General features: G+C 43.5%; 2 protein-coding genes across 7 annotated transcripts in view; one reads left to right on the top strand and one right to left on the bottom strand.

Moving 5' to 3' along the window:
- Window positions 1-22,910, bottom strand: part of EBF4 (EBF family member 4) — a gene marked incomplete at its 5' end in the record, with an annotated part of 54,086 nt that overhangs the window by 8,080 nt on the left and 23,096 nt on the right. For all 6 annotated transcript variants that reach the window (XM_081034303.1, XM_081034307.1, XM_081034305.1 and 3 more), the window contains 4 exons: window positions 1,010-1,136; window positions 1,230-1,363; window positions 1,463-1,580; window positions 2,374-2,455. In XM_081034303.1, the coding sequence (XP_080890429.1) occupies window positions 1,010-1,136; window positions 1,230-1,363; window positions 1,463-1,580; window positions 2,374-2,455 (461 nt within the window). The remainder of the gene's footprint in view (window positions 1-1,009; window positions 1,137-1,229; window positions 1,364-1,462; window positions 1,581-2,373; window positions 2,456-22,910) is intronic.
- On the top strand, window positions 14,471-15,271 carry LOC308490726 (small ribosomal subunit protein eS1-like; the record flags this gene model as incomplete). Its single annotated transcript, XM_081033339.1, has 1 exon — window positions 14,471-15,271. Exon 1 carries the CDS (start codon window positions 14,474-14,476, stop codon window positions 15,269-15,271), a length of 798 nt encoding a protein of 265 aa, XP_080889465.1. The 5' UTR covers window positions 14,471-14,473.

Here is a 22,910-nt window from a genome sequence, read left to right as displayed (position 1 = left end):
ATCAGGAGCAAATGATTATGTTAAAAAAACAAACAACAGTCTCCGATGATCACAACTCAGGTGGACTCTCAGCACCTGAACAGGGAAGGAACTGGCCACGCCCAGAGCTCTCGGGAAAACCCAGGCTCCGGACGCTCCGGACGCTCTCCTCTCCTCTTCCATTTCCTCCTCACCCCAAGCTCACCTCCAACTCAACCAGCGTCAAAGCCTTACCTATCTGCACCTCCAACTCCAGATTGAGAGAATTTCCTTTAGTTTACCCCAAAGGGTAAAGTGCTCATTCCAGGGTCTTTGCACCTGCATTCTTTCTCCCGGGACCCTTTCCTTCCCCATCGCTATCTCCCTATTCCTATTCCTCCCTCCCGTCCCATTTAGCCCGCTCTCCCGCCAGGACGTATCCCCGGGCCGCCACCCCCTTCACCGTGTATCTCCACCCACCGCACACTGTGTTCACAGCTCTGCTGCCCCCTGTTAGACCGGAATTCCCTGATAGTAAGTAGGCTCACTACAGAGTGGCGGGAGGCCCGTGAAGGGCAAGGTGAATATCTTTTGGATGGGGTGGGGGAGATGGGAAAAAGTGGCTGGCTTGGGCTAGGGAGGGTAAGGGGGTGGAGTGGAGAGGATCCTGGATCAGCGAGCCTATTTGGGGGCACGTTTGAAATAAACATCCCGTGGAAATGTTCTAGACTCTGGGGAGTGGGAAGTTTTATACACCCTGGCGAGAAGGCTTGAAGCAGAGTGAAGGTAAAGGGCGGAGACTCAGCGCCAAGCAGGGAACTGAGGAACCAGGAAGAAAGACAGAGAAGCACAGGGAAAGAAGGTCGGGAGCGAGGAGGGGTCTTAGGGCATTCGGGGGTGGGCTTGAGGCGGGAAGGTCAGCGAGCGCTAGGGGGCCTGGCCAAATTGTTGACCTTGGCTAACTCGGGGACCAAGGCTCACACCGCAGGGTGGGTGGTGCCCAGTCCTTCGACCCTAGGCTTTCCTCCCTCCTCCCTCCCCCACTCCTTACCTGTGTAGACAAAGCGGCCGGGGGCTCCCTTGCAAAATTGCTTGGACTTGTAGGACAGAGTCACCTCCACCACCCCCGGAATGTGCCGCGGAGGCGTCTGCACCCGTATGGCGTGGGGCGTGATGAGCTGCGAGGGGAGAGGGGAGGCCTGTGAGTTCCGACCTGGAGACGGGAGGGCCCAGCCCGGAGGCCCGGAGGGAGACTGGCTGGAGTGGCCCACCTCGCTCCACACGAGCACGTTCCCGAACACGACCTGCAACCCGTCGAAGAAGTTGTCGCCGATGACAATGACGGTGGCGCCGCCCGTGGTCCATCCCTCCCCAGGGCTGATGGCCTTGATGCAGGGGGTGGCAGCTGGGAGGCAGGAGAGGAGCTGGGTCAGGGGCGGGCGCCAAGGTGGGGACTGGGGGTTGGCTGGGCCTGTGGCAGCCGGGGTGGGCCAGGGGTCCTGACCTTCGGAGGGGTCCAGGCGGCGCGCCCTGCGGCCATGCTTGGAGTTGTTGTGCACAAACATGTTGTCGGACACGGCCAGCACGTGGCCGTCCACGCTCACCGTCGTGGACACCACCACCTGTGGGGAGAGCGGAGGCCAGCCTGGCTGGGGCCCTCGGGGCTCCCGGAAGGGAACTCTTGTGGGGCACCAGCAACTTGATGCCGTGGCTGGATGCTGGAATTCAAGGGTCACTGGCTTGGGGAAGAGCTTCAGCCCCTCAGGGGCTGAGCTGGTGGAAGTGGAAGGTGGGCCAGTTGTGTCAGGTGACACCCCCAGATGCACAATCTCTGGCTGCCCAGGGACACTGACCCCGCAGGAGCCAGAAAAATCAAGAGCCCTGGAAAAAAAAACTGGTCCTTGGTGGGATTGGCTACTGTTTTTGCACACATACACCCAGGTTGTATCCCTGGGGCTCCAAGGCAGGAATGGGTCTTAGGCGAGTGGGAGTGAGAGTTTTGATTGGGGGAACAGCTTCAGCCCCCATCAGCAAGAGCCCCCACCCCTGGGAGGAAATTGGGCCTGCCTCCTTCTTCACCCCCCTTCACTGGGAGAGGTGTGCAGGTTGGGGGTGTGCTAAGGGCAGCTGCTCTCCGCTTCATGCTATGCAAATTAGCTGGGTCGTTAATCATGTAAAAATGTCACAATTAGCATCTCCTTAAGTGGGGCTTTAATGAAGCCTCCCTTGGCAGCCAGCTTAAGTTGAGATGGAGCTGCCCCACCCCCAGCAGGCACCAGGCCTGAAGCACAGGGGCGGTCAGGGATCTGCCCTCGGGGGGGCCTTTCCCAGAGTGGCAGGGCCACAGCCTCCCCACAACTCCTACTATCAGGAAAGGGCAGGTTTGTAGGGTGGGAACCCCCTCCCCAGACCCACCTGGAAGCGGCGCATGTCTCTGGGATTCCCTGCGTTCTTTAGGCAGTTCTGGTTGCATTTGAGGAAGAACTTGAGGAAGAACCTGAAACAGTGTGGTTGGTGGGCTCAACGGTTTGGGGGTTCTGGAAACAGATGGAGATCCAACTGCTCCCTGCCATGCCTCTTCCCAGCAGGGTGACTCCCCTCTGCCTGCTCACATGTAGACACACACCACATATTCCCATCACAGAGTGCCTGATACCCATGGAGTAGACCCATCCCAACGACTACATCACTACACAGAATATCCCCCAGCGTAGGATTACAGCGTGCTTATTTGTCTCACAAAATGTATACTCATCACACCCACACAAAGTATATTCATAAAGAATATGTCCATGACATATACTGTATATACCTATTACTCATGAATAATGCACACCACACAGTGTATACTCCATATGCAGCAGGTACTCACACTTACCCCACTCCATGTATATTTATCATAGTATATGCCCATCACACGGATAGTACACCCATATCACATAGCATATCCCTCCCCCAGAGTGTGTCCATCACCCACACAGTGTATACTTGTCATAAACAGTATCTGCATTCTATACATCGTATATGCCTTATATACTGTTACTCACAAAACACGGCCATCATAGTGTATACCCACCACACTCAGAGTATACCCTTCAAAGAAGCATATACAGTATGTACTCCACATACACCTATCCTTATCGCGCACATGTTTTATTCATCACAGACGTAGTCTATACCCATCATGCACAGTGTATGCCCATCCTACATATAAGCACAGAAAGAATATGAGAATATATGCATTAATACACCATTTTATGTTGTATATGATTACCTAAAATTTAGTCATTACAAATACGGTACAGTCATCACATATAGCAAGCATATCCCCCCAAACAAATCCCCCTCACACACAGCAGATCTCACTCTCACACACCAGACCCCCTATTCCAGTACACACACACCCTGTGAAACAGATTTCTCTCACACATATTCTATATCCATTATATACATAGCAAAATCACACCAAGCCTATACCCATCATATACACATGGTGTACCTGTCAAACACACCGTACAGATACAGTGAATACCTTCTTTTTCATATACAGTAATCGTGGGGAAAAAAATTACAGATATGCAGTGATGAGCCTGCCTTATACACAAACACATGGGTATTTGGACCTTCAGTCCTTCCAGGCAGTTGGCTGTGATGGTGGGGCCTTGGCTCTGCCACCCTCCAGTGAGGTAACCACGGATAATAGCAGTTTTGTACTCTTAGTAAACTCAGAATACTATTAATACCTACCTTAGCCCCTACGGGACTCTCTGAGCATCCGGGGAAATGCCCTTTACAAACTCTAGTGGGCAGGGTTAAAGTGTGAGGGTCCTGGCATGTGGCACAGCCTCCTAAGCCACTCTCCTCTGGCTCCTCTGGCCAGCTCCCTCATTTTACCACCATCCCCTGGTTTTGAACCCCAAATTTGAATATACATTGAACTCATCAGAGTTGCCTCCAAAGTTTATGAAATTCACATTCAGAGGAAGATATGTTATAGGCTCTGAAAGCTAGTCCCCAAAGACAGGGTCCCCAAGTGTTGGGAGGGGTGGGTACCACCTCTGAAACAGGTGTCCCCGGGAGCAGCCCCTCATTGGGTGATGGCACCAGTCACTTCCCTAGAGATGTACCTCCCTCCAAGCCCTGCCTCTTTCCCACTGCTGACCCCTTAACACCTGTCATATTCTCCCACACAATGGGTGCCCCTCTGGGAACCCCAAAGTTTCCCTTTCCATAGGGACATTACATCAGCATGCATTTCCACCCACAGTGGACACACCCCAAAATACTTTCACATGGCGTAGACCTTCTGTACACCCTTCTAGAGCACTCTGAGGTACAGACATGTCATATGACCCCAAATGGTACACACCCACCGTGCACACACCCCATCTACTCCTATAGGATACCCTGCAGTGCAGACAGTTTATATGTCCGCAAATGGTAGTCACCACAGTATATGGTAGTCACCACAGTATAGATGCCCTATATAACCCAATAGGTGACCCCAAGTGCAGGCATCTCAAATGCTCCCCAATAGTATACCTGTACAGTATAGATACTCCATTATCTCACATTATGTGCCACAGCAATGACTTCCTACACCCCTAAAAGACACCCCATGGTGTAGACACCTCTATGCCCATAGCAGTCACCTCGGGCATGCCCCACATTTATATGACATAGAGTGTAGACACTCTAATCACACAGTTTATTTAAATTCCATATTCATGTGCTCAGTGCTCTGCAAGGTGCCAGAGAGAGGAGGGACACAAGCAGGATAGGACACAAGCCCTGTCCTGATGGGAATTAATGCTAGCCCTTGGATGTCACTGCTGAAGCAACAAGCACGGGAGTGCCTCATAGAGGAAGTATCCACACACATGCCTGCTGCCCCCAACCCCACTCCCAAACCTACAGAAACCAGAAGAAGGTTCCCTGAGATGGGGCTGGAGATGTAGGCTCTCGCCCAGCCACTAACTCACTGTGTGGCCTGGGGTAAATCCTGCATCGCTGGCGTCCAACTTCATCCATGAACCAGGAAAGTAGAAATTGGTAGTTGCTGAGGCGTCTTCCAGTACTGTTTCTGGGACATCCTTTATTTCTGACCTTCCAATGCCTCAGGCTGCTGTCTCCTGCAGGGCCTTGGCTCCCCTTAGGGGAGCCCCCGCTTGACCCCTTCCACAGCCCTTGCTCTGTAGGTCTTCCCACCCTTTCCCTTTCTATTATAGATTGTAGTTGTCCTTTGGGTCGACACCAATTCCCACTTCTTGTCTACCAGCCTTTTCTGGCCACTCTAGGCTTCAGGGACCAGCCCATCCTGAGAACCCCACGGTCCTGCCAGCACCTCCATCTATGTGGACCTACTCCAAGACATCTCAGTTTTTGAGCCTGGTTGACATTACCTGCAGAGTAGTGTTGAGTAAGAAGCAGCCACACAAGGCCTGGGCTCTCTGTGGGGGTGATGAGAGTTAGTCTCCTTTTCCTTTTCCCCTGAGCCTCTAGCTCAGAGCCACACACAACTGATGTCATCGATGGTGGAGATGCTGAAATCTCACCCACTACCGACTGGTAGTCCATGAGGCTGCTCCCCGCCCACCCCCCATCAGAGGCCCAGCCGATGCACACACTTTCCAGATGGCCTGCTGACGCTGCAGCACCTCCCCTGGTCACAGCCAGCCTCAGGGCTGTTGAGAAAAACTATCCACAACTTGCAAATAAGGCAAACAAAAAAAAGACCGTGAATCCTTTCAAAGTTATCCTGGGACAGTGGTTTTCAAAGTGTGGTACCCAGACCAGCAGCAGCAGCAGCACCTGGGAACTTGCTAGAAACGCAGAATCTCAGGTCCCACCTCAGATCTGTTGAGTCAGAAACTCTCGGGGTGGGAGGGGGTCTAGCCATCCGTGTTTTCATAAGCCCTCCAGGTGATTCTGATGCTCCCTAAAGTTTAAGAAGCACTGCTTTAGAGCTTCACTATCCCATTCGACAGCCACCAGCCCTGTGTGGCATTGAGCACTTCACATGTGGTTAGTTTGAATTGAGATGTGCTGTAAGTATAAAACACACATCAGATTTCAATTGTTTCATTAGAAAAAAAGAATGTAAAATATCTCAGTAAATTTTTTGGTATTGATTACATGTTGAAATGGTATTTTGGATATATTGGGTTAAATAAAATATATTGTCACAATTACTGCGATCAGTTACTTCTTAAAAAATTGTGGCTACTAGAAAATTTTCAATTACATGTGTGGCTTGCATTATATTTATACCGACACTGCTGCTCTAGAGTATTATGATAACAAAGTCATCTAAGATTTAGCTGATTCTCCAAGGGAAAGTAACTTTGACTCATATTTGCTATTGATTGGGGTCCAGATGCTGCAAAGTTAGGTGCCAATCTACAGAAAACTGATAAGATGTAAAGGATTTTTGTTTACAAATAATTTTTGTTTAGTAGAGAAATTAGTTCTAAAAGTTACAAGTTTTATTGTCCTATGGACATTAAATAGCTTTGTATTTAATTTGGCAATCTTATTCAGTTTTTTTCACATATCCCATTTCTTCTCCCTTCCTCCTTTCTTACCTCCACTCCTTTCCATACTTCGCTGGAAGGAAGAGAGCTTGGCAGGGTCTGGGTAAGTGAGGATCGAGCCATTTTGCTCTGGGGCCTCCCATCCTAGGCAGGAAGGGAGGTGCACTTTGTTGGGCTATGAAGCCCTGCTTGTCATCAGGGACGCACCTGTTACCCCTCCCCGCAAGCCTGGATGATGCTGGGGGTGGGGAGGATAGGGGGATGGGAGAAGAGGTTGTTTCTGAGCAGCCCTGCCACCCCCCATGGAGCTGGAAGGGAGAGCCCTTTCCTTAGCTTGGGAAGGGCCAACCACAGCACTAGCTGATCTGAGTATCTCCCTTGAGGGTGAGCATTTTAGATGCCCCCTGGGTTAGACAGGACCTGTGCCCAGTGACATCCTCTTTGTGGCCATGAGGCTCTTTGGGGGCATGGTCCCACAGAAAGGGTGGTAAGAGAACGGTAAAGTCCCAGGAGCTGCCATTAGAATTACTAGAAGTAAACACCACAAATACAAGTATGAGTTACAAATATAATATAAAACTGTGCAAAAAAATTTAAGAAGTCATCCAGGTCTAATTTATCAAGCACTTGGCAAGAGCCCGGACCCCGTCACTTGCATTATCTTTGATCCTCTCATAGTCCCGAGGTGGTGTAAGTCTATAATCATTCCCACTTTGCAGATGAGAAAACCAAGGACAAACAAGAATAAGCTACAAAGTCACAGTCAATGCCAACATCAGGATACAAACTTGGGACTTTATGCACCACTGATGTTGACAGGAATCATAGAAAAGTCCCTGAAATGGGGTTCTCGCAGTCCATCTGAGCCCCAGCTACAAGGCTTCTGTTGCAGGGCCCTGCAGCAAGCTGTCCTTCAAAAGAGGCAGGCCAAACAGGGACCATGTTAGCTACGGAATGGGCATCTCCTCAAAGTTACACATTCATCAGTCTCCTTGCAAAGGAGACTCAGTTTCCCTTGCCCCTATTTTGGGCCTTTGGCTGTTGTGACTACTGCTCTCAATCTGAGAAGATTTTTCAGGATTAAAGACCAGTTGCCCAAGATGAGCCAAGAGTTGATCAGTGTTGAAGTTCAGTGAAGGGTACATGCGGTTCATTATTCTATTCTGCCTATATGTTCAACATCCTCCATCATAAAAAGGTTAATAAAACACAAGATGAAGAACTGTGGACAGTGGTCATCCAACTAATAAAGCAATTCAAAGATGGTAGTTACGCATCCTGACTCTGATGCCTGTGATTTCAATGAAACGTTAAGAGCAGTTCACTCACACACCTACCTTACTACACCCTGAACTTAGTTTAGCCCTTTTTTTTTAGATTTTGTTTTTTATTAGTTTCAGGTACACAAAACAATGTAATAGTTAGACATTTATCATTTATATATCCCTCACTCAACCTCCAACCCCCATCCACTACCCCTCTGACATTGCACACAGCCAATACATTTCCACTGTCTCTATTCCTAATGCTGTACTCTGCTTAGCCTTCTTAACCATTTCTATAAATGCCTTTTATTTCTCCCTGTAAAACCTACTTAAGGTGAAATTAAAATAAAACTTCCTTGTCAATAGAATATCCCCTACCAAAGAAGCAAATGCTGGACTGACTCAAGTGCAAACATTAGAGTTATACAAAACTTCTCAGGGCTGACATCACTGCATAAGGAAAGCTCTCCTAGCACAGTGGTTTACTCAAAAGAGACGAGAGATGAGAAAAGTGCGGAGGTGATTGATGTGAATCCACTGTTAAACTCTGGGTGCTCAGGGGCTGGAGAGCAGTGGGATGGAACTGCTCTTTGGGAGGCAGTGTCCAGGTACCATATGGTGCCTGTCTCGATTCCCTCACCCCACACTTCTGTGGGTGTTGGCTGTCAAAGGGCTCACGGCGACCTGAGAATTATCTTCAGCAAGATGCTTATGTTCCCACAGCCAAAACAGACTGACATCACAAGGATGAGCAACTCTTAGTGTTATTCATACCTCAGAGCTCCCCAAAGAATCAGGCTGGAGCTAGACTCCAGCTGAGACCATCTTCTTGCTAACTCCTTCTGCCTGGTCCTGCTTCGCTCACTCTTTTTCTCCCCAGAGCTCTCCTCCCACACATCACGTTCACAAGAATCCCCATCTCCAGCTCTGCTTCTAGGAATCTCATCCTAAGAAACCAGGTCACAGAGCTTTTTACCAGCCTTTTGCTCCCTACATCCCCGAGAGATGCTTACTTGGTGTTGAAATTGCTCCCACTTCTAAAGAGAAAGTTGTTAGTAACTGATAGAGCTGCATTGAGCCTAAGGGCACTTGCAGCTATAGGACTGTCAGGAGCAAGGGAATGAATTAAAAGTTCTGTCCAATAGAACTTCTTCCAAAGTGATATCCACTAGTGGCTACTGAGCACTTGGCATGTGGCTAGTGTGACTGAGACTAAATTAAAAATTTTATTTCTTTTTAATTAATTGAAATAGTCACATGCGGCTCGTGGCTACCATATTGAACAGTACGATGGAGAAGGAGGAAGTAGTGTGGATGGACACAAGAGTTGGGGCAGGGTGTTCAAAACAACAGAGTATCCTGTGAAAGCCTTGGGAAAGGAAGCAGATTGAGAGCAAAGGGTAGAATAAAACTAGATATTTATTTCCAAGTCGAAAGTTGGCACCGCAGCCTGAGATGGGGAAAAGTGTGTGTGGGGGAATCCTCCATTGATTTTCATCCCAAAGGGCTCAGAAGAAACAAAACATCTTCTGTGGCAGGGTCTGTGCTCGCCACTGTTTTCCTTGTTTGCTGGAAACAAGGAACTCAGAGGAGGGTACAGGTGACTAGAACATTCATTCTCTCATTCATTCTATACACCCATTTAAAAAGATGTATGAAACACCTTCTGTGTGTCAGACAGTGGAATCTAGAGGTGAATAAGATCTTAAGGAAAGTATAATCCAGCAGGTAAAAGAGAAACTTAAAGTACAGCCAATAAGATAGAGAGGTAGGCACGGCAGAATAACTTGCCAAGTGTAATCTATAGTACCACTCTGCCTGGGAGAGGTGGAAGGGGTCCTGGAGGTCACATGTGATCTTGGGCATTTTGTGTCTTGGAGGACCAGGGGCATTTTCCCTTGAAGAGAAGAAGTCAGGAGCCCTCAATGCTAAGGGAATAACAACCCTACCAAGAGACAGGTGGCATGCATGGCACACTTTCCCAGCGGTGCCTGACAAGATGGAGGAGGGCAGCTGAGGACCAGTGCCTGGAGGGGTTGGCAGCAAATCATACAGGCTGTGGACCCTGTGGGTGATGGGGAGTCACTGGTGACTTACTGGCTGTGTCATTTGGAGGAGTCATTTTGCCTCCAGGAAGAAACACGTACCAAAGGGCCAAGGCCAGAGAAGGAATGGTGAGGTTGGTGCAATAGTCAAGGCCCAGGTGGGGGTGGCCCTGATGGGGGTGGACCATGCTACTTCCTGGTCTTGGCCTGGGGCAGCAGCCAAGGCCCAGTGTCCCCAGGTCCATAGCCACCTGGACCTGGCCTCCCCACCATGATCCTTACTAGGGCAGAGGTGGCTGCAGTGCAGATGGGCTGGGGGTCTATAAATAGCTAGGGTGCATACATTAGCATGCCAATGCACCAGAACCCCATCCTCTATGCTAATGGCCCACCATGCGCCTGAACACCTTCTGTTCCCCTGCATGTATTTGCATGCACAATTAGCATAATCTTGTATAATTAATGAACAGCGTCAATTTTAGCTCCTAAGTAATTTGATTAACATGTTGATAGGGCACTTACTAGGCTCTCCAAACCTCAGGGCTGGGCATAGGGCCTGAGGAGAGGGGGAAAGGAGGTGCAGAGACTGCTAAGGGGCCCCCAGCTGCCCATGAAGAGAGGTGGTGACTCCACTTTCCCCTAATGGGGCCTGAGGGGAGAGGTGGAGAGGGTGCTAATGGGAGGCCTCTGGGCACCCCACATGGAGTGGCAGGGACAGGCTGGAGTGTGGTTACAGTGGGTCACCTGAGCATGAAGCCCATTTGTGCCTGTGTGGGCACAGAGATACACATGTCCCTTGAATGTACTCTCAGTCCAGGGAGTCTTCAGTGAACACAGTATGGGAAGAAGAGGAGGAGGGATGGAAAAAAAAGTAGGATGGGTGGGGACCTGGGGATGGTTGGGCAGATGGAAGCCACAGAGGAAGAAGGTGTGCTTGTGAGTCATCTGGGGACATAAAGAAGAAGGTGGGGGTCCTGAGACTGAAGGGAAGAAGTTGTGTGCTCCTCGTCCTTGGGCAGGTGAACCAGACTCCAAAGCCAGAGATCTTGGCACCTCTTATTTATGAATCATGGGAGAGACAGAGGGCATGCTGGCAAGGCCTGGCACCTTCCACAATGTGCCAGTGACCCAAGGTGGAGAGAACATACAGAAGGCTTCCTATTCAGAGACAGACTCATTACCAACCCTGATACTCCAGGGCCCCTGGCAGAGGCTCACATTCCTCTTCTGCTCATCTCTGACTGTGGTCAGATTCAGGAAGTTCTTCCCTGGCTCCGACTTACTTTCTTGTTGCTGTTGAGGCTCAGTTGCACTTACCCTCAAGATGGTCAATCAAGGTGAAGGCGAGGTGGTAATAAATGATATTGTGGCAGGCACTGTGCTGTGCATTGTGAAAATGCTTCTTACTTAACGTCACAACATCCCTACAAGCTGGGGCTAAGAGTCAGCTCCATTTTACAAATGAGGAAACTGAAGTGGAGAGAGGTGAGACCTCGCTCCGAGTCATATGGCCAGACATTCCAGGCTGACTTGAGCCCCCTAACCCTGAATAGCTCTTAGCTTTATGGTGAGAATTCATTATTCAAATTGCAGACAGTTCAATCATTAGCCGTCTCCCACTCTACCTAGTATGGTCCCCAGGCTTCCTCCTGCCTGCATTCCCTCTCTCCTCTAGTATCCTCTGGGGACATTGTCCGCAGCTTCACTTCAGGCTCAGCATGGGGATCACTCTGATCTCAAGTTTGCTTTCAGCTACCCAGATGTCTTCCCTTAAGCCTTTGCTCTGAAGCAGGGGTGGCTGGGAGACTCTTGCCTTTGTGATTGGCAGCCCAGTCCACAGGAACCCCAGGGCACATGGGGGACTCTCACATGAACCCCCTCTGCTTCTCCCTCCCTCAAACGCTCCCAGCTCTGAAAGGGGCGGGACAGCGGAAGGAAGTGCAGTTAATTCTGCAGGCCAGAGGGAAAACTTCAATTCCATGTCAGCACTGACTCAGCAGGGAGGTTGTGGGACCTCAAGGGGAATTGCCAGACCGGACCCGAGACCGAAGCCTGTACCTGCAGCATCAATGTGGGAGTAAAGAGACCCTGCTAGAAAGGGTAGAAGAACACAACAAATGCTATCATGGGCTTGTTTTGTGGCTGCAGAGAAAAACAAGGCATGTTCCACTGACCATTGGATTAGGAAGGGGGGCTTATTCTTTCACAGCTCGAACAACCGCTTCTCATCAAATTCCATTGGTCACGTTGTACTTGATCTAGGAATTGGGGTCTAAGTTTGCCACCAACACGGCAGACTTAAGCTTATCTCTGCCAGGTGGTTCAGATGACCTGTTTGAACAGTCACTGAATGATACCCATTGTGCACCAGGCACAACTACATGCCAGACAGTGTCCATAGCCCACAGCTCCTGTCCACCCCTGGGAGCCAGAGGAGGAGAGCTGTGGGCCTCCTAGGGGAGGGAATCTTCCGCACCCAACTCCTACACAGTCATCCAGCCAATCAAACAAATATTTAATCTTAGAGCCTTGGTGTCCAATAGCCATTTTAATGCGGCTATTTAAATTTTAATTAATTAAAAATTAAATAAAATTAAACATTCAGTCCCTCTGTCACAGCAGTTACATTTCAAGTGCCCAACTGGCTCACGTGGTTATTGGCTACCACAGAATGTTGCCATCACAGAAAGTTCTATTGGATAGTATTGTCTTAAACCCTTACATCGTTCTCTATTTCCTCTTATTTTAAAAATTATAATGATCATAATTATGTTTGCCCCAGCTGCTCTGTAAGCTCTCAAAGGGCAGGAAGCATTGTTTAAACTTCTCTTCCTTCTCCTGAGCATCCATCACAGGGCCTGCCCCACAGCAGGTGCTTACTGATTCATGATGGAATTCAAGAGTCAAATTTACTGTGACATGATGAATGCTGGACCAAAACCCCCAAATCACTTTTAACAGGGAACAATGTAAAATCCTGTACTCAAATTAAAAATATCAATTACAGAGACAGAACTTTGAGAATTGCAGAGCAAAGACCTCTGAAAATTTGTTCCTCCATAAAGCAACAGGAACATAGGTAAAAACTGTCAAAATTTACTTTTTCAGAGTCCTTGAAATTAACAAAAGGTTTGCAACAAGTGAAGGAGTATTTGTTTAAGAAAATGCCTGACTCTTAGTAACAGCAGAAAACTTTCAGTGTTTTAATTTGCCCTATTCCCATACCCCTCTCCCCAGCTCTGTGGTAGCCTTAAAAACCAGCAGCCTTGAAACCATGGTAATTGTGAAAAACAGCAGTCTGGTAACTACTGGAAATGACAGAATGGGCTTGAAACTTCTCAGCAGTATGAATTTCCAGATAATTGTCACTATTTGATCTGCCTGGCAGCTCCCTGACAGACTCATTCTCAGTACTTGTTTTTTGACCTGATTCAGAGCTTGCTTAGTGAAAAACGCCCTATTTTCAGGGTGTTTGTTGAAAACAACCAGTGGCAACTGTTCCACACTGCTGTTGCATGAGGCAGTAATACTAGTTGGGGCATACAGGAGTCTAGGAAAAGTGGGAATGAGATGTTTGTGGGAGCTCTGAAAAGCTTTTACACATTCCTGGAGATTTAAATGGCCATGTGTATATGCAGGGAAGATCTCAGAAGGCCCTCCTTAATCTCTCATCTCTGGTTGACCTTGAAACCCTACATAAGCAGGAAGTGAAAATTAAGGCATAGCAGTAAGTTGCTGGAGTATTGAAGGCATGCTCCAACATACACACAGAATCTTTAGGCAAAGGGTTGAAGACCTATTGGTTCAAAGCATTTAAGGAAGTGCCTGTTCAATTATGAGCTGACCACTAGGCTAAAAGAACAGAAACTTTAGTGGTTACACATGACAAGGAATACAGACTTTATAGAATTGGTCCTGGAAAGTCACTGAACAAACAAAAAGTAACAGCAACAACAGTAAACATTGGAAGAGGGGGTCTGATTTCCAGAGTTACCACATTATATTATTAAAATATCCAGTATTCAACAAATAATTATGAGACATGCAAAGTAACAAGAAAGTGTCCTCAAGAAAGCCCCATGTTAGATTTACTAAAGAAAACTTTAAATCAGCTATTATACACATGTTTAAAGAACTAAAGAAAACTACGTCTAAAAAATTAAAGAGAAGTATGGGAATGATATTTCACCAAATAGAGAACATTAATAAAGAGATAAAAATTATTTTAAATGAACCAAATTTAAATGCTGGAGTTGAAAATGACAATAATTGAAATGAAAAATTTCTAGAGCAACTCAACAGAATATCTGAGTTGACAGAAGGAAAAAAATACAGTGAACTTGAAGATAAGTCAATTGAGATTAACAAGTTCTGGAGCAGAAAGAAAAAAGAATGACAAAAAGTGAATAGAGCCTAATACCAACATACACATTATGGGAGTCCCAGCAGGAAAGAGGAAAGGGAAATAGGCAGAAAGAAAGTTTGAATAAATAATGGCTAAAACCCCCTAAATTTGATGAAAAACCTTATTCTGCATATCCAAGAAGCTTAATGAGCTCCAAGTAGTATGAACTCAAAGGGATACACACATAGACTCAACTGTTAAAAGACGAAGATGAAAAAAGAATCTGGGGATTTTTTTGGCTTTCTGAGCAGCATCTAGGCGGTCAGCATGAATAAGCGCCTTATGAAAGGTGGCAAGAAGGGAGCCAAAAAAAAAGTGGTTGACCCATTTTCTAAGAAAGATTGGTATGATGTGAAAGCACCAGCTATGTTCAATATAAGAAATATTGGGAAAACACTAGTCACAAGAACTCAAGGAACCAAAATTGCATCTGATGGTCTCAAGGGTCGTGTTTTTGAAGTGAGCCTAGCTGATCTGCAGAATGATGAAGTTGCATTTAGAAAATTCAAGTTAATTACTGGGGATATTCAGGGCAAAAATTGCCTGACTAATTTCCATGGCATGGATCTTATCCATGACAAAATGTGCTCCATGGTCAAAAAATGGCAGACCACGATTGAAGCTCATGTTGATGTTAAGATTACCAATGGTTATTTGCTTCATCTGCTCTGTGTTGGTCTTACTAAAAAATGCAATATTCAGATTCGGAAGACTTCTTATGCTCAGCATCAACAGGTCTGCCATATCTGGAAGAAGATGATGGAAATCATGACTCAAGAGGTGCAGACAAATGACTTGAAAGAAGTGGTCAATGAATTGATTCCCGATAGCACTGGAAAAGACATTGAAAAAGCTTGCCAATCTATTTGTCCTCTCCATGATGTCAAAATGCTGAAGAAGCCCAAGTTTGAATTGAGAAAACTCATGGAGCTTCATGGTGAAGGTAGCAGCTCTGGAAAAGCTACTGGAGATGAGACAGATGCTAAAGTTGAACGAGCTGATGGATATGAGGGCCTCAGTCCAAAAAATCTGTTTAAAAATCAAACTTTTCATGGTGACAAATAAAACCTGTTGCTGATGAAAAAAAAAAAGAAAGAATCTGGGAGGCAACAAGAGAAGAAACTCATCACAGACAAGGGATCCTCAATAAGATTAACAGCCGACTTCTCATTGGAAACCATGGAGATCAGAAGGCAGTGAAATGACATGTTCAAAGTTCTGAAAGAAAACAACTGTCAAACAAAAATTCTATATCCAGCAAAACTATCTTTCAAATATGAACGATAAATTAAAATTTAGTAAACGTGAAGGATGATTTAAGACATTTCTAGATAAACAAAAACTGAGAGAATTCATCACTAACAGATCTTTCCTACTAGAAAGATTAATGGGAATCCTTTAGTCTAAAGTGAAAGAACACAAGACAGTGATTCAAATCCATTTGAAGAAATAAAGAGGACTGTAAAAGTAACCATGCAGGTAAGTATAAAAGACATTACATATGTATTTTTGTTTGTAACTATTTTGTTTTGCTATCTAATTTAAAAGACAACTGCATATGTGGGGGGCAGGAAGTATATAGATACTCTGTAATTTCTGCTTTTGCTGTAAAACTAAAACTTCTCTAAAAATAAAATCTATTAAAGAAACTACATACAGCAGTAGTTATAAAACTGTGTTGATGGCTTTATAATGTAAAAACATATACTGTGATTGACAAAGATATAAGAAAAGAGAGGAGAGGGAATGGTGCTATATTGGAGCATTGACTTTTAAAATTGGTATTCATCTAAATTAGATTATTTTAAATTAAGATATTAATTGTAATTCTCAGGGCAACCACTAACAAAATGACTCAAAAATTAAGTAACAACAACAACAAAACTTAAAAGGTACACTGGAAACAATTGATTTAACACAAAAAAGGCAGTAATGGAAGAATACAGGAACAAACACAAAAACAAAAAAATAAGACATATAGAAAACACAAAGAAAAATGGCAGACATAAATCCTATTTTATCAGCAATTACATTAAATGTAAATGGATTAAACACTTTAATTAAAAGGCAGAGATTGGTCAAATGAATTTTAAAAACATAATCTAACTGTATGTTATCTATGTGAGACAGTTTAAATTCGAAGATAGAAAAAGGTTGAAATAAAAGGCTTGGAAAAATATATCAAGCAAACCCCAGTCAATAGAGAACTGGAGCAGTTTTATTAATATCATACAAAATAGATTTTGAAACAAAATTGTTATGAGACAGAAAGAATAACAATTATAAACATATATGCACCTGATAATAGAGCTACAAAATACATGAAGAAAAAAATGATTGAATTGAAGGAAAAAATAGATAAATCAACAATAATAGTTGGAGACTTCAATGATCTATTTTGAATAATGAATAAAACTACTAGGCAGAAGGTCAACAAAAAAACAGAAGACTAGTATTTCATACAATAAATGAATAACATTTTTACATAGTTCTTTCAATACTTACCATCATAAAGATTTCATTTCCACCTAGGTTTACCTGAATTAAACATGATCTCAATAAAATTGACACACAATCAATAGAATGGAAAGACAACTACAAAATGGGAGAAAATATCTGCAAATCATATATCTGATAAGGGGTTACTATCCAGAATACATAAAGAACTCCTACATCTCAACAACCACAAAAAACAACCCAATTTAAAAATGGGCAAAGGACTTCAATAGACATTTCTCCAAACATGATGTTACAAATGGCCAATAAGCATCTGAAAAGATGCTCAACATCACTTATCATTAGAGAAATGCAAATCAAAACCACAATGAGATATCATTGCATACCCTTTAGGATGGCTACTATAAAAAAAAAGAAAAGAAGTGTTGGCAAGGAAATAGAGAAATTAGAACCCTTGTATACTGCCAGTGGGACTGTAAAATGGCGCAATTGCTATGGAAAATCATATTGTGTTCCTTAAAAAAAATTAAAAATCCAGCAATCCCACTTCTGGGTATATATCCAAAAGAACTGATATCTCAAATACCAATATCTTGAAGAGATATTTTCACACTCATATTCATAGCAGCATTAGTCACAATAGTCAAAAGATCTGTTGCACAACAACATGAATACACTTAACACTACTGAATTGTATATTTAAAACTGGTAAAGATGGTAAATTTTATATGATGTCTTTTATTTACCACAATTTAAAAAATGAAGGGAGAGATCCAAGATGGTGGAGTAGATAAATAGTGTGCCTACTTCTTTCAGAGAACACACTAAAATTATAACTACATTACAGACAATCAATCTGAGACCCATCTGAAGTCTGGCTGAACAGTTTTATAAATAAAGATATAAAGAAGAAGCCACGTTGAGACTGGTAGGAGGGGTGGAGACACAAAATGGGCTGGTTCCAAACCTCCATGTGGTGGTTGACACCCGGGAGGTATATCAAGGCTGTGGAGGTTTCCCCCAGAGTAGTGAGAGACCCCAGCCCCATACTGGCCTCCCCAGCCCAGAGTACTAGTGGCAGTACTCTGTGAGGAGCCCCCACAACACCTGCCTATGAAAATCGGTGGGGATGCTGACCACACAGGTGGTATAGAAGGCTAAAGGAAAGCCAGACATCCTCTTAAATGGCCCTCTCTTGTCCCCAGGCACTCACCCTGGGCTCCAGTGTAGGGACAGTGACTTGGGGGGCATTGGAGGTGTGTGGTTGGTGGACTGAGGTCTGTGGCTTTGGGGCAGGGCTGAATGAGGGTTGCCATTTTCCCTGTGTGAGGTCATTCTCTCATGCAGCCAGCAGGCAGGTGCCATCTTTCCTGTGTTGAGCCCTCCCCCATGGGCCAAATCTGAATCTGATTGGGCTAGTGAGCTCTGCTGCTCCACCCTGTTGACTCACCAGGAACCCACCCTACCCAACTCCCCCAACACCAGAGTCACTTCTTCATGTGAGCAGCCAGCCCCACCCACATTGCACTCTTTCTTGGAAAGAGTCCCCAGGCCCCAGATGGGTGGTGACTAACCTTGGTTTGCTCTGAGACTTTTGCTGAGTAGCTCCAAGCTCAGCACTGGCACCAAACCAGAGTCTACATTAACCTGGTGACCACAACTCTTCACACTCAGCCTGAGGGCCAATCCCACCCACTGACATGCCAATAGCAACCAAGGCTCAACTATAAAAGGAGGGCACACACAACCCACAAAAGGGACACTCCTGGAGCACCCAGAGCACGTGACCAGGGAGACTGTGCCAGGGCCCCACAGGGGACCTACTACATAAGGCCACCCAGCCAAGACTGGGAGACATAGAAGATCTACCTAATACATAGAAACAAACATGGAAAGGCAGCCAAAATGAGGAGACAAAGAAATACGTCCCAAATGAAAGAACAGGAGAAAACTCCAGAAAAAGAACTAAACAAAATGGAGGCAAAGCAACCTATCAGAGACATATTTAAAAACTATGGTTATAAAGGAGCTCAAGGAACTTAGTGAGAACTTCAACAGAGAGATAACAAGCATAAAAATAGGACATAGAAACCATAAAAAAGAACCAGTCAGAAGTGAAGAATACAATAACTGAAATGAAGACTGCACTAGAAGGAATCACCAGCAGACTAGATGAAGCAGAGGATCAAATCAGTGATTTGGAAGACAAGGTGAAAGAAAACACCCAATCAGAATAGCAAGAAGAAAAAAAAGAATAAAAAAAAATGAAAAAATGAGGATAGCTTAAGCGACCTCTGGGACAACATCAAGTGTAATAATATTCACATCATAGAGGTACCAGAAGGAGAAGAGAAAACACAAGGGATTGAGAACCTATTTAAAGAAATAATGAGTGAAAATTTTCCTAACCTGCTGAAGGAAATAGACACACAAGTTCAAGAAGCGCAGAGAGTCCCAAACAAGGTAAACCCAAACAGACCCACAACAAGACACATTATAATTAAAATGGCAAAGGTTAAAGACAAAGAGTAAATCCTAAAAGCAGCAAGAGAAAGGCAACTAGTAACATATAAGCGAGCCCCCATACGATTGTCAGCTGATTTCTTAACAGAAACTTTGCTGGCCAGAAGGGATTGGCAGGAAATATTCAAAGTGATGAACAGAAAGAACCTGCAACCAAGACTACAACCAAGGCTATCATTTAAAATCAAAGGATAGATAAAGAGCTTTCCAGAGAAGAAAAAGCTAAAGGAGTTCATCATCTCCAAACCAGTATTACAAGGAATCTTAGGGGGACTTCTTTAAGATGAGGAAAAAAGAAAAGATCAGAATTATGAATAATAATATGGTAATAACTGCATATTTATCAGTAATTACTTTCAATGTAAATGGATTAAACATTCCAATCAAAAGACACAGGAGAGCAGAATGGATTAGAAAACAAAAGCCTTACATATGCTGCCTATAAGGGACTCACTTCAGATTGAAAGACACAGACAGATGGAAAGTAAAGGGATGGAAAAAGATAATTCATGAAAATGGAAATGAAGAAAAACAAACAAACAAACAAAAGCTGAGGTAGCAATACTAATACCAGACAAATCAGACTTTAAAGCAAAGACTATAACAAGAGACAGTAATCCATTTCTGAGTATTTATCTGAGGAAACCTAAAATGCTACTTTGAGAGGACTTGTGTATATATTCATTGCAGCATTGTTTACAATGGCCAACATGTGGAGGCAGCCTGGGTGTCCATCATTGGAAGAATGGATAAAGAGGAGGTAGTACACATATATAATGGAATATTGCTTGGCCCTGGAAGGAAATGGGTTCTTACCATCTGCAGCAGCATGGATGGACCTGGAAGGTACTGTGCTGAGTCAAATATGTCAGACAGAGAAAGACTGATGCACTGTGATTTCACTTATATATGGAATCTAAAGAACAAAATAAACAAAATAGAACAGAAACAAACTTATAGATACAGAGAACATTTTGATGGTTGCTAGATGGGAGGGGGCTTGGGGATGTAGGTGAGAAAGGGGAAGGGATTAAGAAGTACAAATTGGTTGTAAAAAATAGTTATGGGGATGTAGGGTTTAGAATAAAGAATATAGTCAACAATATTGTAATAACTATGTATGGTGTCAGAGGAGTACTAGATTTGTTGGGGTGATAGATGGGAAGGGGTTGAGGGCAGGGCAAAAAAGTGAAGGGATTAAGAAGTACAGATTGATAGTTACAAAACAGTCATGGGGATGTAAAGTACAGCCTAGGGAATATAGTTAATGATATGGTGATAACTATGTATAGTGCCAGGTCAGGGGGATCACTTTTCAAATTATATAAATGTCTAACCACTTTGCTGTACACCTGAAATTAATATAAACTAATACTGAATGTCAAAAAAATGTTATAAAAACTATGTATGGTGTCAGAAGGGTACTAGATTAATCGTGGTGATCACTTTGTAAATTATATACCAGTTAAATGTCGAATTACTATATTGTGCACTTGAAATTAATAAATATTGTATGTCAGCTGTAATTGGAAAACAAAAAATTGTTTTTTAAAAATGACACCAGTAGGTAATTTTTTGGTGACTTAGACAATCTAGTTGTACAATTAATATGAAAAAAATAATCAAGAATAGTTGGAGAAATTCTAAAATATAAGAGTAATAGGGAAGGAATACTAGATCTACCAGTTACTAAAACATGCAATAAGTCTTCAAAAAACTTATCATATTTCCACATAAATAAATAGAGGGAATAATGAAATAAGAGGGTCCAGAAATATACACAATTACATTTAGAATATAGCATGAGTGATATTTACAATTGGTGGGGAAATATGGATTATTCAATCCACCTGTATTTTTTTTCTGGTAGCTGCCAGTTGTCCTAAGAGAAATTATTAAATAATCCATCCACTAAAGAACTCTAAAGACAAAGCGAAGCTCTTATATATGGCCAGAGAGGAAAGAGAGTTTACCCACAAATGAATGACAACTATGTCATACTTTTCAACAGCAACAATAGAAATATTTTCAGAGTGCTAAGTAAAAAATAATTGTCAGTCTAGAATTGTGTTCCCAGGAAAACCATCTTTCAAGAAAGAGAGTGGTATCAAGACAATTACAGTAAAACAAAAGTGAGAATGGTTTACTACTAGCAGACCTTCACCAAAGGAGGAATTTCTAAAAGATGTACTTCAGAAAATGACCCCACAAAATGTTGGTTGAGATGCCAGAAGGAAAAGATGAGCAAAACTTTGGTAAATCCAAAAAAAAAAATTGTTTATATATAATACAAATAAAAATAATGTGCGGAATTTAAAACAAATTAAAATTCTGGGCTACGTGGCTTATAAATAGGGCAGGGTCAATAGAATGGCTTACGACCAATGGTGTGCCAGTAAATGTTTAACAACCATTTCCAGAGCAGGGAAAACCCTGATTTATAGTGTTTGTCGAGTTCCATGGTTATGTGTTCTCCCATGACTGATTTCAAGCTACCAATGTGATGTCACTGAAAATGGAGTTGAGAAGAGTTGTTAACAGTTAGCTCTTGTGAGTCGGTATGAGCCAGCTCAGGCACACCACTGTCAAAGATTCTAATATTACTCAGGAAAGGAATTATGACTTTGTTAAGAATGGATAGTAAATTTCAAGGGTGTTAACTAAAACAATAGAAATGAAGTGAATAAATTTCCAAATCTGTAAAGGGGAAAATGGAATATGAAATACATACACCACATCAAACAAAATAGTCAATCAATTTTAAATAGTAAGAAACGAAAACAAAGAAACATCCAAGAAGTGGAACAAATAGAAAGCAAAAAGATGACAGTAAATAGTTGAAAAAATCAATAATCTCAATAAAGTCAACTGACCAAACTTGTCAGGTAAAAAACAGACTAGATTTTTAAAGTAAATCTAACAATACACAGTTAAAAGAAATATCTGAAACATAAGGGCACATAATGGTTGAAAATAATAGGATGTAAAAAGAAATAGAGGCAAATTTAACCAAAAGTAAGTTGAGAGAGCCTCTAAATAATATTGATAAAGTAGACTTTAAAGTAAAAATATTATTAGAAATAAAGAATCAATAATTGTTGATAAAAGGATCAACAGAGAAGGAAGTTACAAGATTTCAAAATTGTCCACACTTAATAAAAGTCAATAATATATATGTATCAAAAATTAATGGAACTCACAAGGATAAGCTGAAAATTCATCTCTTAATTTTTAATAGGCCAAGCAGACAATGATAAGTAAAGACAGATCAGAACATCACAACTAACGATCCTAATTTAAAGGACATACATAAAACAGTAGACTCAATTAGACAACTAGGTTAGAAATTAGTAACAAAAGATAACTAGAAAAATACCACCTGTTTAGAAATTAAGAAATACACTTCTAACTTCTGCTTAAGCCAGGATGGAGTAACAGAGACCACATTTACCTGTGGCCCAAAACAAAACAAACCAGACAAAATACACAAAACATTTTTCAATACAATAAATATCAGATAACACAGTGATCCCTGAGAGATGGGAAATAAACAACGTGAACCTTACAAATGTCCCAGCATGATGCTTTGAGATTTTTCTAGGCCATGACACACGGGTAGGGTGTGGCAGGGGACTGAGGCAGAGCCCAGCAGACTTCCAGAACTGAGGAGATGGAATTGAGAGCTCAGGGTGACCAAGGTAGCTAGACTTCAGAGGACAGAGTC

Source organism: Rhinolophus hipposideros (genome assembly GCF_964194185.1).
Source record: "Rhinolophus hipposideros genome assembly, chromosome: 22".
NCBI classification, from domain to species: Eukaryota; Metazoa; Chordata; class Mammalia; order Chiroptera; family Rhinolophidae; genus Rhinolophus; species Rhinolophus hipposideros.
This window is presented reverse-complemented; position numbering and strand designations above follow the sequence as displayed.